General features: G+C 44.5%; 1 protein-coding gene across 1 annotated transcript; it reads right to left on the bottom strand.

Moving 5' to 3' along the window:
• Positions 1-10389: 10389 nt before the first annotated feature.
• Positions 10390-13632, bottom strand: slc25a5 (solute carrier family 25 member 5). The gene is made up of 4 exons (XM_073057845.1): positions 13375-13632; positions 11666-12149; positions 11434-11574; positions 10390-10817 (listed from the first exon to the last, which is right to left on the bottom strand). The coding sequence occupies exons 1-4, from the start codon at positions 13486-13488 to the stop codon at positions 10660-10662; spliced, it is 897 nt and encodes a 298-aa protein (XP_072913946.1). The 5' UTR covers positions 13489-13632; the 3' UTR covers positions 10390-10659.
• Between the last annotated feature and the right edge of the window lie 237 nt (positions 13633-13869).

The raw sequence follows: 13869 nt of genomic DNA, 5'->3' as shown, positions 1-13869 counted from the left end.
TTAGTTGTTATCTTCATTCCCATGTATATACACTACACAGCTGATATTCTGCTGTGGTAGGGGCAGGTTAAGTGGTGGGCGTGGAAGAAATGAGAGAGACTAATGTTACCCGGATTGCAGATGGAATCTTTATTGAATTTTTGTCAGCTGACTGAAAGCTCATTTGACAAGCTGAGTGCTTGGCAAGTATTTTTGGCATATGGTCTCTCCAATCTGCGCAGCAAATACATTTTCTCTCAACCAATGTCACTCAATTCTGTTGCAACTTAAATCTTGAACATAGCCACATCTTGATCTTTTATCTTGAATTTACAATACTGTGTACAGATTAGACTGTGCTCCCTGCATTAGACAAAGATTTACTGTGAGAGTACACTGAGCATATTCAGCAGAGATCCTAGAATGCGGAGCACTTTAGATAAGATTTATCTACTAATCACAAGTATATCGAAACATACAATGAGAAGTCAGTCCATTTATTCGGCACGGACTAGAAGGGCTGAGATGGCCTGTTTCCGTGCTGTAGTTGTTATATGGTTATAAGCGTCCTTTGCATTACCAACCGACACAAAGTACGCTGCAGATGCTGTGGTCAAATCAAGACGTACAAAAAAGCTGGGTGAACTCAGCAGGTCGGGCAGCATCCGTTGAAAGAAGCAGTCAACGTTTCGGGTCGAGACCCTTCGTCAGGACAGTCTGAGGATGTACTGGGGGGCAGCATGCAAATGTCACCACACACATTCCGCCACCAACATAGCATGCCCCCAAAGTTTATTTATTTATAAATTTATTTATTTATTTATTTATTTATTTATTGCGATAAACCAAGTGGAATAGGCCTTTCCAGCCATTTGAGCCATGCCACCCAGCAGAAAAAGATGCAGACAATATACAACAAGCAACGACAGCAAAGCAAACCCTTTCCCAGCCCATCCTGTACCCCTATACACAGAGACAAGCCTCAAACTCCAGGACAGCCTGTCTCTGGACCTCCAACCTCCCTTTTACAATGATGATGATATTCAAACCCCAGCACAGACTTTGGTCAACTAAGAAAAGGTATTTTAAAATCAAGACCTTAATTCCACCACAAAGCTCAAGATTGGTGAAGAGATAACAGATGCATGGGTCATGATCTTTCAAGTGTCACTTGATTCTGGCATGGTCCCGGAGGACTGGAAAATTGCAAATATCACTCCATTTATTAAGAAGGGAGGAAGACAAAAGAGAGGAAATTATAGGCCAGTTAGCCTAACCTCAGTGCTTGGGAAAGTGTTGGAGTCCATTATTAAGGTTGAGATTTTGGGGTACTTGGAAACTAATGATAAAATAAGTAAAAGTTAGCATGGCTTTTGTAAAGGGAAATTTTGCCTGACAAATCTGTTAGAATTTGAGGAAGTAACAAGCTGGGTGGACAAAGGAGAGGCAGTGGATGTCATTTACTTGGATTTTCAGAAGGCATTTGATAAGCTGCCTCACATGAGGCTGCTTAACAAGATAAAATCCTACAGTGGTACAGGAAGGATACCAACATGAATAGAGGAATGACTGACAGGCAGGAGGCATAAAGTTGGCCTTTTCTGGTTGACTGCCAGTGACTAGTGATATTCCTCTGGGGTCAGTATTGGGACCGCTACTTTTCATATTGTTTGACAATGACTTAGATAATGGAATTGATGGCTCTGTGGCAAAGTTTATGGATGATATGAAGATAGGTGGAGGGGTAGGTAGTGCTGAGGAAGCAATGCGATTTCAGCAGGACTTAGACAAATTGGAAGAATGGGCAAAAGGTGGCAGATGGAATACAGTGTAGGGAAATGTATGATAATGCATTTTGGTAAAAGGAACAATAGTGCAGACTATTATTTAAACGGGGAGAAGGTTCAAACATCAGAGGTACAAAGGGTCTTCAGAGCAAGACTCCAAGAACGTTAATTCACAGGTTGAGTCTGTGGTAAAGAAGGCAAATGCAAACTGGCATTTATTTCAAGGGGAATAGAATATAAAAGATGAAGCTTTATAAGACACTAGTCAGGCTGCACTTGGGAGTATTGTCAACAGTTTTGGGCCCCATATCTCAGAAAGGATGTGTTGTCATTGGAGAGAGTCCAGAGGAGGTTCACAAGGATGATTCCGGGAATGAAGGGGCTTACATATGAGGAGCATTTGGGCCTGTACTCACTGGAATTTAGAAGAATAGCAGGGGATTCTCAATGAAACTTACCGAATGTTGAAAAGGACTAGATAGGGTGAATGTCGAGAGGATCTTCCCTCTGGTGAGGGTATGCAGAACTAGAGGGTACAGCCTCAAAATTGAGGGGTGACCTTTTAGAATAGAGGTAATGAGGATTTTTTTTAGCCAGAGAGTGGTGAATCGGTGGAATGCTCTGTCACAGACTGTGGTGGAGGCCAAGTCCGTGGGTATACAAGGCGGAAGTTGATTGGTTCTTGATTGGTCGGGGCATCAAGGGATCTGGTGCGAGGGCAGGTCTATGGGGTTGAATGGGATCTGGGATCAGCCATGATGAAATGGTGGAGAGGACTCGATGGGCTGAATGGCCTGATTCTGCTCCTATGTCATAGTGGGCATCACAGAGCACTGCAAAGTAAGTCCCTATATATCGTCTCCACAAACTCATTGGAAGAACAAGTGAACTGACCTTGGCATCCTCTTCCAGGCCAACTCGTCCTTCTCTCCGCTAACGACAGTGGGGTTCATGTGCCCATCACCAAATTCCCAAAATATTTTCCAGAATCAGAATCACTGACGTATGTCATGAATTTTGTTGTTTGTGGAGGAATTACAAGGCAAGATATAAAAGATCATTATTGGTTAAGTAGCGTAAAAAGAAAGCAAAATAGTGAAGTAGTGTTCATGAACCGTTCAGAAATCATATGGTGGTGGGGAAGATGTTCCTAAAACGTCTAGTGTGTGTCTTCAGGCTCCCATACCTTCTCCCTGACGGTCATAATGAGAAGAGGGCAAGTTCTGGATAGTGAGGGTCCTTATTGATGGATGCCTCATTCCTGAGGCACTGCCTTTTGAAGATGTCCTCAATGGGATTCCATCAACAAATTCCCAAAACACATTCCATGACAGATACTGGAACAGTGGACAGACTTACAGGCTAGTCTCAAACCCCTGAACAATACAGGACCTTCACTGTCTCTGGGGAACCTCCAGCTTGAAGTGGAGAAGTGGGGAACCAGGCTGGTACTGATGCCATGCAGCGGGGGAGCACTGAGACTCCCTGTGGGGCAATTGCCGACCCCACTGTTGACGAGTCTGCAGTTGCCGCGTTGGCCTCACCAGCCGCCTCAGAGCCCACACCGGCGCTCCTAACCCTGAGGTGTAATCCAGTCGCCTAATGGGATTAAAAAGTTGTTGAAATGTTCAGGTGTTGAAAGGCACTTTGTTAGTTCAGTTTCACACTGGGCTAAATCTGGACGGGAATCGAGAGACCGCAATGGCTTGTGTCCAAGGAGAAGTCCTTCTGACCGGCGGTGAGCCTGTTATTTTACCAGGATTTATTTTAACTTCCTGCCGGCGGTGTTATTTTTCATGCTCTGAATGACAGACTGGGTGTGTGAATCGGGCTGCCTTTCCCGCGTTGTGTGTTTGTCTGAAGGAAAGGCCGTTTCCGTGGTAAAATAGTGACCATCAAAGGTGACCCATTCCTCCCCACTTCCAAACTTTGCTCCTGGTGCTGCATTTTTTTTTCACATCCGCAAGAGCACACTGAGCATGCCCGGCAGGGAGCCGCTGCGCACATTGCGAAAGAAAATTGGGAAATGTCACTGCAGAGTGAGTCATTCACGGGGCGGTGTGGTTACTTCCCTTCGCACGCCAACGCTGCGCCTTGAGACTTTGCGCTCCACTTCCCCAATCCACGCTCTCAGTGTCACTCAGACACGGTAATGTGACGAGCTGGACGCGGGAAGCAAACCCGGGAAATGATGACTAATCTTTACCTTTCTTCCTGATGATTTAAGTGAAAAGGAATCCTCCCTTTTCACAATTCCTTCAGGGATATTTTAAATTGCAGAAAAGATCTGAGGGGTATAGACAGGGTAAACTCAAGCAGGCTTTCTCCGCTGAGGCTGGGGAGACTGGTACTAGAGGTCATGGGTTAAGGGTAAAAGTTGAAATGCTTAAGGGGAACATGAGGGGGAACTTCTTCACTCAGAGGGCGGTGAGAGTGTGGAACGAGAGGGTGGATGCAGGTTCAATTTCAATATTTGAGAGAAATTTAGATAGGTACATGGATGGGAGGGGTATGGAAGGCTATGGCCCGTCCACATGAAGGTCCATGGGACCAGGCAGAATAATAGCCTGGCACAAACTAGATGGGCTGTAGTGTTCTGTGATCATGGTCTTTCTTAGTAAAAGCAGTCCAGCTCAATTCAAACTAAAGTAAAAAAAAGAAATTGCAGGAAACACTGATCAAGCAAAGTGCTGGAGGATCTCTGCAAGTCAGACAGACTCTGCGGAGGGAATTGGACAGCCGACCTTTCAGATCAAATCCCTCCACTTGAACTGGAAGTGTAGAGGGGACACATACAAAGTGCTGGAAGGTCAGGGTGCATCTGTGGAGGGAACTGGACGGTCAACATTTCAAGTCATGAACCTTCACCTGAGAAGATAGGCAGTATAAACAGGTGGAAAAACCGGCAGGTTGTGGGTGGACCCAGGTGAGGAGAGGTAATAGGCAGATGGTGGGAGCAAGAGTGGCAGGTGGAATGCAGTGTGGGGAAGTGTATGGTCATGCACTTTGGTAGAAGGAATAAAGGTGTATTATAGTTTCTAAACAGGGAACAAATCCAGAAAGCAGAGGTGCATTTAGGGACTTGGGAGCCATGGTGCAGGATTCCCTAAAGGTTAACTTGCAGGTTGAGTCAGTAAGGAAGGCAAATGCAATGTTAGCATTCATTTCAAGAGGACTAGAATATAAAAGCAAGGATATAATGCTGAGGATTTAAGGCATTGGTCAGGCCATATCTGGAATATTGTGAGCAGTCCTGGGGTTCATGACACCAGGAATTAAAGGGTTAACTTATGAGGAGTGTTTGATGACTCTGGACCTGGACGTGCTGGAGTTGAGAATAAAGGGGGATCTCATTGCAACCTACCAAATATTGAAAGGCCTAGATACAGTACACGTTTCCTATAGTGGGGGAGTGTAGGACCAGAGGCCATAACCTCAGAATACAAGGACATTCCTTTAGAACAAAGCTGAGGAGAATTATTTTTAGGCGGAGGGGTGAACCTGTGGTGTTCATTGCCACAGATGGCTGTGGAGGCAAAGATCCTCATCATCTCCCCGTAGTGAGGATGTAGACGTGCCAACCTGATCTGTGCAGTTTCTGTGGCCTAATGAATGTTACAGGGTCCTAGCATGACCTTTTGTTAACGGGACCATCAATAATTCAATGTCTTTTTAACACTCGCTGCCTCTCAAGTATGGACCTGCAGTCTAGGGTCATTTCCTGATCTGTCTAAAATATCAACCCTCCCTCCAGCTGTACTTCATTGATGAATCAGTAATTTTTAAATTGTCACATATACTAAGATACAGTAAAAAAACTTTTTTGCTTGACATCCAGACACATTTCATTGCAAATTTTCAGCTTGCAACCAGCTTTTTGTACAAATATTGAACATAATTAAGTTTATGGACAAATTAATGATGCAACAGAAAATGACATTGAAATATATGTTTGGTCTCCACTCTTGTTGCCATTGGGTCTGTTTCAGAGCATTTCTATTTATCGCAGAGCATTTGCAGTTCCGATCACACATGACAGTGCTTAGACTCTGACTTCTGTAGAACAGTACAGGGCACCACCCTCTCCACTATGTGGAGAAGCCTATGGGCCTTGTCTCAGTCTCCCTCTCCTCCACCTGCCATGGACCTCTCTGACATTCCATCTGCTGCCAGATTTGTCTGGGTAGCCTCCAACCTGATGGCATGAACATCAATTTCCCTCTTTGGCAATTCTTCCCCTCTTCTATTCCCCACTCTAGCCTCTTACCTCTTCTCCTCACCTATCTCTTCCTCCTATGGTCCACTCTCCTCTCATATCAGGTTCCTTCTTCTCCAGCCTTTTTGATTTACCTACCACCTTCTGGCCCCTTCCTTCCCAGTCCTGAAGGGTCTCAGCCCAAAACTTAAGACTCATTTATTTCTACAGATGCTGCCTTCAGCATTTTGTGTTGTTCTGTAGAATAATCAATTGGTGTCATTACTCTTCCATCAAGTTTTGCATATTTATGGTTTGGCTGATTTATACAGTCTATATGTAATAGTTACTTGCACATAGTACTTTATAGAATAGCTTCTATATTTATTGTGTTTTTTATGCTGCATTGGATCCAGAGTAATAATTTTGTTCTCCTTTGCACTTGTGCGCTGAATGACAATAAACAATCTTAAATCTTTTTCTAGAAATAGCTATCTCCTTACAGGCTATCCCTGGGTTACTATACATAAAAAACATGGTCCCATATTATCAAAGGCAAGATGTCCATTCACTCCTTTGAATGGCAGAACCAACTCCCTCTTCACATTTAGAAATTGTTGTGCCTTTAGGGTGCTTTTTACACTATTCATTTCAATACGGTGAAGGCTTGGTTACTAGAGGGATAAGTGTATTTTCTAAGATGTGGTCCCAGCCCTGTATTAGTCACACTAAACTACTCATCTCAATTAAGTCATTCATAATAGCAGTAAGAGTCAAACCTCCTGTACATTCCATAACTCTGCACTCCAATGTGTAGATGCAGAAAGGATGAGCTGAAACATGTCAGGAGCTCTTGGTGCTTTGAAAAAAAACTGTCAGCTGTGCATTTTAACCTTAAAAGAACCCTTGTAACTGATCACCAATCAGACGCATTAACCTAGCTACAATGTATTATTATCAAGTAAATCTTGTGACTTGAGTAAGAATGTAATTTTAATTATCAATAGCTTCTAATGTTGTGAACCAAAATAATTGCAAGTATTTTCTTTAAAAAAGTTATTTGAAAACGCTGGTCAGGCTTTTTGTGGGAAAAGAAACTAGCAGAATTTGGGTCCTCAATCCTTCAGTGGAACTGCAAAAATAATATTTTGCAGAGATTCAGCACTTGTATTCTGATACGGATTTTAGAATTAAACGTAAGTATTAAACTTGTCAAAATTAGCTACTCAACATCTTCTCCCAAGTATTACCACCTTGTTGTGGTGGAGAGGCCAGAGATTTCTGAGAGCAATGCCACCTGGAGTTTCGCCATTTTGCACCTAGCTTCTGGTAAGGTCACCCATGGTGGCAAGGTCAAGGGTGTAATTCTAGAGTGAGTGATCCAACCAAGACCTGAACAGTGGAGCTGGTCGGTAGAGGATGACACAACAGCAGTGAAGGTGGAAGGTGGCTGCAGCATCTCAGGTTCCCCGGTCATTCTGAACTGACCCTGACCCCAATCTATCAAGGACCACGTGGTGGGTGGCTGCCCGTGCATCACGTTAAACAATGCCATGAGCAGGCACTCTCCAGTTATCCAGCATGAGGAAGCAGAATTGCTGTTCCTATTGATGCAATGAATGAGGAATCTTGAGGCAGAGATTTAAATTGCTTGAACAAAGAGTGGTTTAAAATCTCGAGTTGTTCAGATTTGGGACTGCATCTAAGATGGTGCAAACAGATTCCAGGAAATGAACCAACACCATGAATCTCTACTACAGACACTGCCTGATCCAAATAATTCCCTGTATTTCACTGTTGAAAAATCGTATTTAGCTCTACCACACAGAACTTGCAGTCAAATTTGAAATTTCTTATTAAAACTGATACACAATAGACTTGCAATATGAAAACAAATTCCGTAACAGCACAAACCATCTGCTCTCCACTAGAAAAGGGATTTGATACTTGTGTTATAGCTCCCAATTAACAATGACACTGAGATACTTCCTAGAATGCACTGGGACATCTTTGGGCATTTCAACATCAGATAGTTTCCCAGATGACGCAGCCAGGGTCAATCAAGCCCCAGCGTCAATGATCCATGAATTTCAACACCTCTTGATCCATAGCAACGAGGATGCACATTCTTAAGACTGTAAGATATAGGAGCAGAATTGGGCCATTTGGTCCATCGAGTCTGCTCCACCAGCAGCCTCGGGGACAGTCCTGATGGCTCTTCTCCTTGAAGCCAAGTTAAAGAGTAGGTTCTTCAGATGGGAGCACTTAGCACAGCAAATAAAGGGAAGTTTCAAAAAGGTACTATTTCAGAACCCACATCTTTTCCCTCAAACATGAAGGCACCTATTGATAATTATTTTGCATTCCTTTATTCTCACTAAGAACCTTCACAAGTGACAACAATATTCTGAAAGGAGAAATTCTTATCAGAGATTATCTTCATCCTTCCCTTTGAAAGCAAGAGGGTGAAAACTGCTGTACAGAGTTCCAGATGCATTAGTTTTATTAAAATAGTATTCACCAAGCAAATAGATACATCTGAAAAACAGCAGGACAAAATGTGTACCCCAAATTCAAACATATTCCAGGTTGAGTCAATAATATGATTGGGTTTCTTTCACAGCTAATAACACTCTGAAGCTTTTGCGATCAAATGCCAGTCAGCAGTATTTGTTGACAAGAGGCAACTAATCCAACAATAACAGTGGTAAGTACATGGGCGGGAAGGGTACAGTCCCAGTGTTGGTCAATGGGACTAGGCAGCATCATAGTTCAGTAGACTAGATGGGCTAAAGGACGTGTTTCTGCACTCTACCACTCTGTGACTCTAATCCCCCGGTAAAATAATTTGTTAGAAAGGTCAGGGAACCTTTGCATAACCAGAGCCAGCTTTTCAGGTCAGTGACTTTCCAAGAATTTCAGTAACAATGTTTTCTTTCAACATTAAGTAAGGCCATGAATCTTGGAAAATAAAACTTAATAATGCAGCTGTATTTATTGACAACTTCTAATATTGTGTATATAGGTTCTGAGAAGTCATTGGTACCAAGCCCATGCTGCACGTTTCAAACCCACTAATGCTTTCATGCCTCGCCATTTACTTTACCAACCCCCAGACCAGTAACACCGAAGCTAATGACAGCTTCATCAATATTAATCCTGCTGAGACTAGTGTCAGTCTTGCTGGAGGAATACAGCAAGTCAGGCAACATCTGTGGAGGGAAATGTTTCAGGTCAAGATCCTTCACATGGACTGGAAGGAGACAACAAACAAAATGGGGTTGGGGGTCAGAGCAAAATGAATGGATTTATCCAGCAGGCAGAAACCTTACCCATCCTCACTTGTAACCCAGGCATGAAGTTCAAACAAGCTGCTAGAAATAAAATGAGCAGCCATTTCATTACTCAAGACCCACGATTTCAATTGAACCCAATAAAAATGTTTTAATGTCAGATCTGATAAGCCTATACCTGTTAAACATAGTTACAAGCAAAATCCTAATATTCAATCACTTTGTAACCATTCATAGACTTTACAGAATGTTAATATGGATCAACAACCAAGGGCAGTTTTACTGGTGCAATATCAGCCAATGAAAAGGGACTGAAAGCATCCAAACGAGTTAGGGTTTTGATAAGACTAAAGATTTATCTTAAGTGTTTCAAATTGGGAATAAAGTCATTAATGTATCAGATACAACCATTTGTCTAGGAAGATCAAACTACTACTTTGTAAGACATGGCATAGTGACAAGTGTAGCTGCACACCCAGAATTTCACACCATTCCAGCCCGCTACAAGCTAATCCAAAACACAGCTGTCAACACGCCACCTTGGCAGCTATACTCATTCCGCTGCAAAATTATGACTTACAACCAAGCATCAAATTGTGTTCCAATCTAATTTGCTATACAAGCATGTCTGCAAAAGCCAGTCCAGGGCAAGTCTTTTAAGTTGTATGAGGAGACCAGCTGTAGACAATAATCATAAAGAAAAAATACTTTATACATATCCCAGGCCCAAGATGACTTTATAGGCAACAGAATTCACATTTTCCTGTTTAAATGGCCTGTATATTAAGGCAAAAAAAGCTCCTACAGTACAAACTACAACTTGCAATTCAGGCAACTGGCTGCACAAGAGTACCTGCCAATGAAATCATAATTCTTTAGTATTTAATGTCAAGGCTGACAAAAAAAAAGCCATTTGAACAGGAAGCTGGATGGTCTGCTGCATTAAAAATAAAAATCGGTGAACTCCTTCATATAAACAGTAGACACATCCCCGAGATCAGGAAACAGAATAATAACTGTATCCACAATTAGCCCCAGGGACAACAAAATATGCACAAAGGGACAAATCCTATGAAAAATGTATACAGACTGGCTGAGAAGTGTGGATATAAATGAAACATTAATAAAGGCTACAGACATTTACACTGTCAATTTTATTTTTTAGTTACAGTAATTTAAAAAGAGCAGACCGGCTGGATGAAATGATTTAGTCCCATCATTACGGAATGATACTAAGTGTACAGAGAATGATTGTGGTCATTTAACATGGTCGCTTCGTAACCCAAACCAGCTTTTTACCAGATGGGCCCCTATAAATAGGTGTAATTTTTGAGAAAGTCCATGAATGTACAAGATATGTTACAAGTACAACACTGGTTCACGCAACATTGACGTCTGTGACCATTTAAACAAATTTCTTGAATTCATCATACAAGACCAACACAAAAGCACCACCCATGCCTCGCAGGACATTGGACCAAGCACCTTTGAAGAAAGCTTTGCCACCCTCATCCTGCAAGATTTTCTTCCAGCAGTCAATTGTTCCTTTGTACATGATGTCAGCTGGAAATAGAAAGAATTAAAAAGAAAAGTTAGCTCAACCTCTATCAAAGAAAACCTCAACCAATCATCAAAAGTAACACAAAATGTCACTCGGCTGGTCAGTCAGAGTGGAATAAACAGTTGACGTTTTGGGCCGAAACCCTTCATCAGGACTGGAAAGAAAGGCGGCAGAAGCGTAGAGGGGAAGGAATACAAGGGGGCAAATGATTGGTGAAATGAAAGGTCGCTCTGCTCTACCCAGAATAGTGAGGCTTGTGAGATCCCACACAATGCAACTACCCAGCACGACTCTCCACTGGAGTGTCGAGCAACCACGAATAGTAGTTAGCTGTCAGCTTCTCTCACCCCTCCCATAAACAATGCTGGCAGGGAGTGAGGACTATGTCCAGCTCCAAAAGGAATCAGTAAATATTCCCGCTCAGGACGATTACAGCCACAGGAACTCCAGTAAGCTCCTTCTGCAGTACTTTTTAAAATATTTCTTACTGTGATGGTAATTGTTTACTGTGTAGGTGCTGCACGTCAGGGAACAAGCTCAGTTCTGTCTTAAGCATGCAATAAAGATACGAACTCAACAGCTACAAGAGACCGACTGGCTCCTGTGCCCAGAACCTACCTCCTTTCCGCCCAGACTGCATCATCATACGACGACGCACAGTATCAAATGGATAGGAAGTCACACCAGCAACGGCTGTCACAGTCTGAGCAATCATCCAGCTGACCACGATGTGGGTGTTCTTGGGGTCTGGGAGCATTCCTGGAGGAGAAAAGAGAACGGTAACGCTTAGCACCTGCAGGAAGCAACTTTGCGAACACGAGCGCGCACGGACGAGGCGTCGCAGGCTCACCTTTGGCAGTGTCATAGATCCCGAAGTATGCAGCTCTGTAGATGATGATGCCCTGTACGGACACGTTGAAGCCCTGGTAAAGTCCCTTCAGACCATCCGATTTGAAGATCTTGGCAAGGCAGTTGCCCAGACCCGAGAACTCCCTCTCTGCGGCAGACTTCCCAACATCCGCGGCCAGGCGCGTCCGGGCAAAGTCGAGTGGGTAGACGAAGCAGAGAGATGTGGCCCCGGCAGCACCGCCAGACGCCAGGTTACCAGCAAAGTAGCGCCAGAACTGTTTCTTGTCAATACCACCGAGGAAGATCTGCTTGTACACATCTTTGAAAGCAAAGTTGAGCGCCTGGGTGGGGAAGTATCTGATCACATTGGCCAAATTCCCACGCCAGAAGGAGATGAAACCTTGCTCTTTTGGGATGCGTACAACACAGTCAATTATCCCTTTGTATTGCTTTTCTGCTGCTATCTGCTTGCTCGCATGTTGCACCTGTAATAGATACACTCAAATTAGTTGGGGGTATCAAAATGGCCAGGAATGGCAGACCTAAAGCGATATTTAAACATCCTTTGGACTCTACACTGGCGAAGCTGATCTGTACAAAGCAGCCACGCTCGCAAACTAATCCCGCCCCCAAGCACTAAGGTGACCCTGTCTCGACTTCTAAGTGGCCAGGGCAGGTTTGACCTTCCAACTGCATTGCCTGCACACCGTTTCCTTAGCTACCGGCTTGCGTTTCCGGTTGCACTGGAGAGCCATGACATTGGGCGCCTACTGCACCGGGCAGACTGCAAAAGCCCCGAGAGCGATGGCGGGTGCGCTGTATTGCAGCTCCGACCCATCGGCATGCGAATTCCGCAGTCACTGGCGCTCTGCAGCGCCGAGCCGGCGCATCCCGTCCCTCTGCACAGCGACTGCGGGATTCCGCGAGATTAGTCATCGCAGCAAGCAGGGAAACACCTTCTGGGAGGGGCAGAACAGCTGAAACTATCCAAATTCTTGTCACGACGACAACCTCACTACAGACTGAACAAGAGAGATCCTGGTGATTTTACCGACAGATTCCCCCTCCCCCCTTACAATACACGTGCCTTGGGAACAATGAACAGGTCGGACCCAGGAAGCTCTTGTTCCTCTAACCATCACTGAACAACTTTTACTAAAAAATGCTTAAAATCCTCTCCCATCGGGTTAATTCCCCCACCCGGCTCGCCTCCGGATCCACAGTAGGAAGCGAGGCCGAGATGACTGCAGACTAGACCTCCCTCTCTTGGCGCCTCCTCCATCAATGTTAACTGGCCTTGTCCAATAGGCCGCGCTCCTTCTCCTTGCTACGACCTTGATTGTCTTGTAAGTCACGTTTGAAAATGTACATTTTTTTAAAAAAATAAAGAAAACACTACGGATGGCGGCCACATGAATGCAAAACGCTTTAACGTAAATGCTAAGTAGATGCTTATTAGCCGAATAGGGGAAGACACACTCATTTTCAGTAAGGTACTAGGTGATCGAAGGAGGAAGCTCCATTTTACATTCTACTCTACTCGAGTGGAGGAAAAAATAGTTTCATTAGAGCCAATTTTTCCTACGGATAACCACCAAGAGTGGATGCAATGCCGTCATGTCGCCCGCCGGCAGTCTGCTTTAGTACTGAGGAAAGAAAAGATAATCAACTGTTCGCGACGCCGAAATTGCATTAAAAGGCCTCGATTACCTGCAGTAGAAGCTTCACTCTCTCGATTGGGGCTACGGCCGTCTTGGAGATAGCAGCAGCCACGCCACCAGCCAGGAAATCCTTACTGAAACTTATGAGCTTGTCTGTTGCCATTTCGAGCTTCTTCAATTTACCTTCGCGTCCTTTGTGTTAAATATTGAATACAAGTGTCTCTTTTTTTTTAATTATATGCTGACTGACCACACAGCACTCCGAACTCCTGCCGGCGCCGATGAAATGGCCGACTTTGCAGCGGAAGTGAAGCTTTAAGGCGGCGAAGCTACCGCGAGAGCGCGAGAGCGCGCGAGCGGCTCCGGGGCGCGGCAGCCGCGCGTCTGATTGGTCGGCCGTGGCACTCCTCGCTGTGTGATTGGCCGGGCCGGCGTGGCCCCCGGGAGGCTCGCGCGCCGGCCCATTGTCCCGGGCGGACACGGGGGGGGGGGAGGGGGCGGGTGTTGCTGCGGAGCCGAGTGTAACCCGGGGTCCGCACTTTGT

The sequence above is a fragment of the Hemitrygon akajei genome, chromosome 10 (genome assembly GCF_048418815.1).
Source record: "Hemitrygon akajei chromosome 10, sHemAka1.3, whole genome shotgun sequence".
In the NCBI taxonomy this organism is placed as follows: Eukaryota; Metazoa; Chordata; class Chondrichthyes; order Myliobatiformes; family Dasyatidae; genus Hemitrygon; species Hemitrygon akajei.
This window is presented reverse-complemented; position numbering and strand designations above follow the sequence as displayed.

Bases quoted from the DNA above. Each gene is read 5' to 3' on its own strand.
- slc25a5 (XM_073057845.1), bottom strand. From the start codon at position 13,488: ATGGCAACAGACAAGCTCATAAGTTTCAGTAAGGATTTCCTGGCTGGT. The intron at 12,150-13,374 runs GTAATCGAGGCC...TATCTATTACAG, and splicing joins GAGTGAAGCTTCTACTGCAG to GTGCAACATGCGAGCAAGCA. The intron at 11,575-11,665 runs GTGAGCCTGCGA...TTTCTCCTCCAG, and splicing joins GATCTATGACACTGCCAAAG to GAATGCTCCCAGACCCCAAG.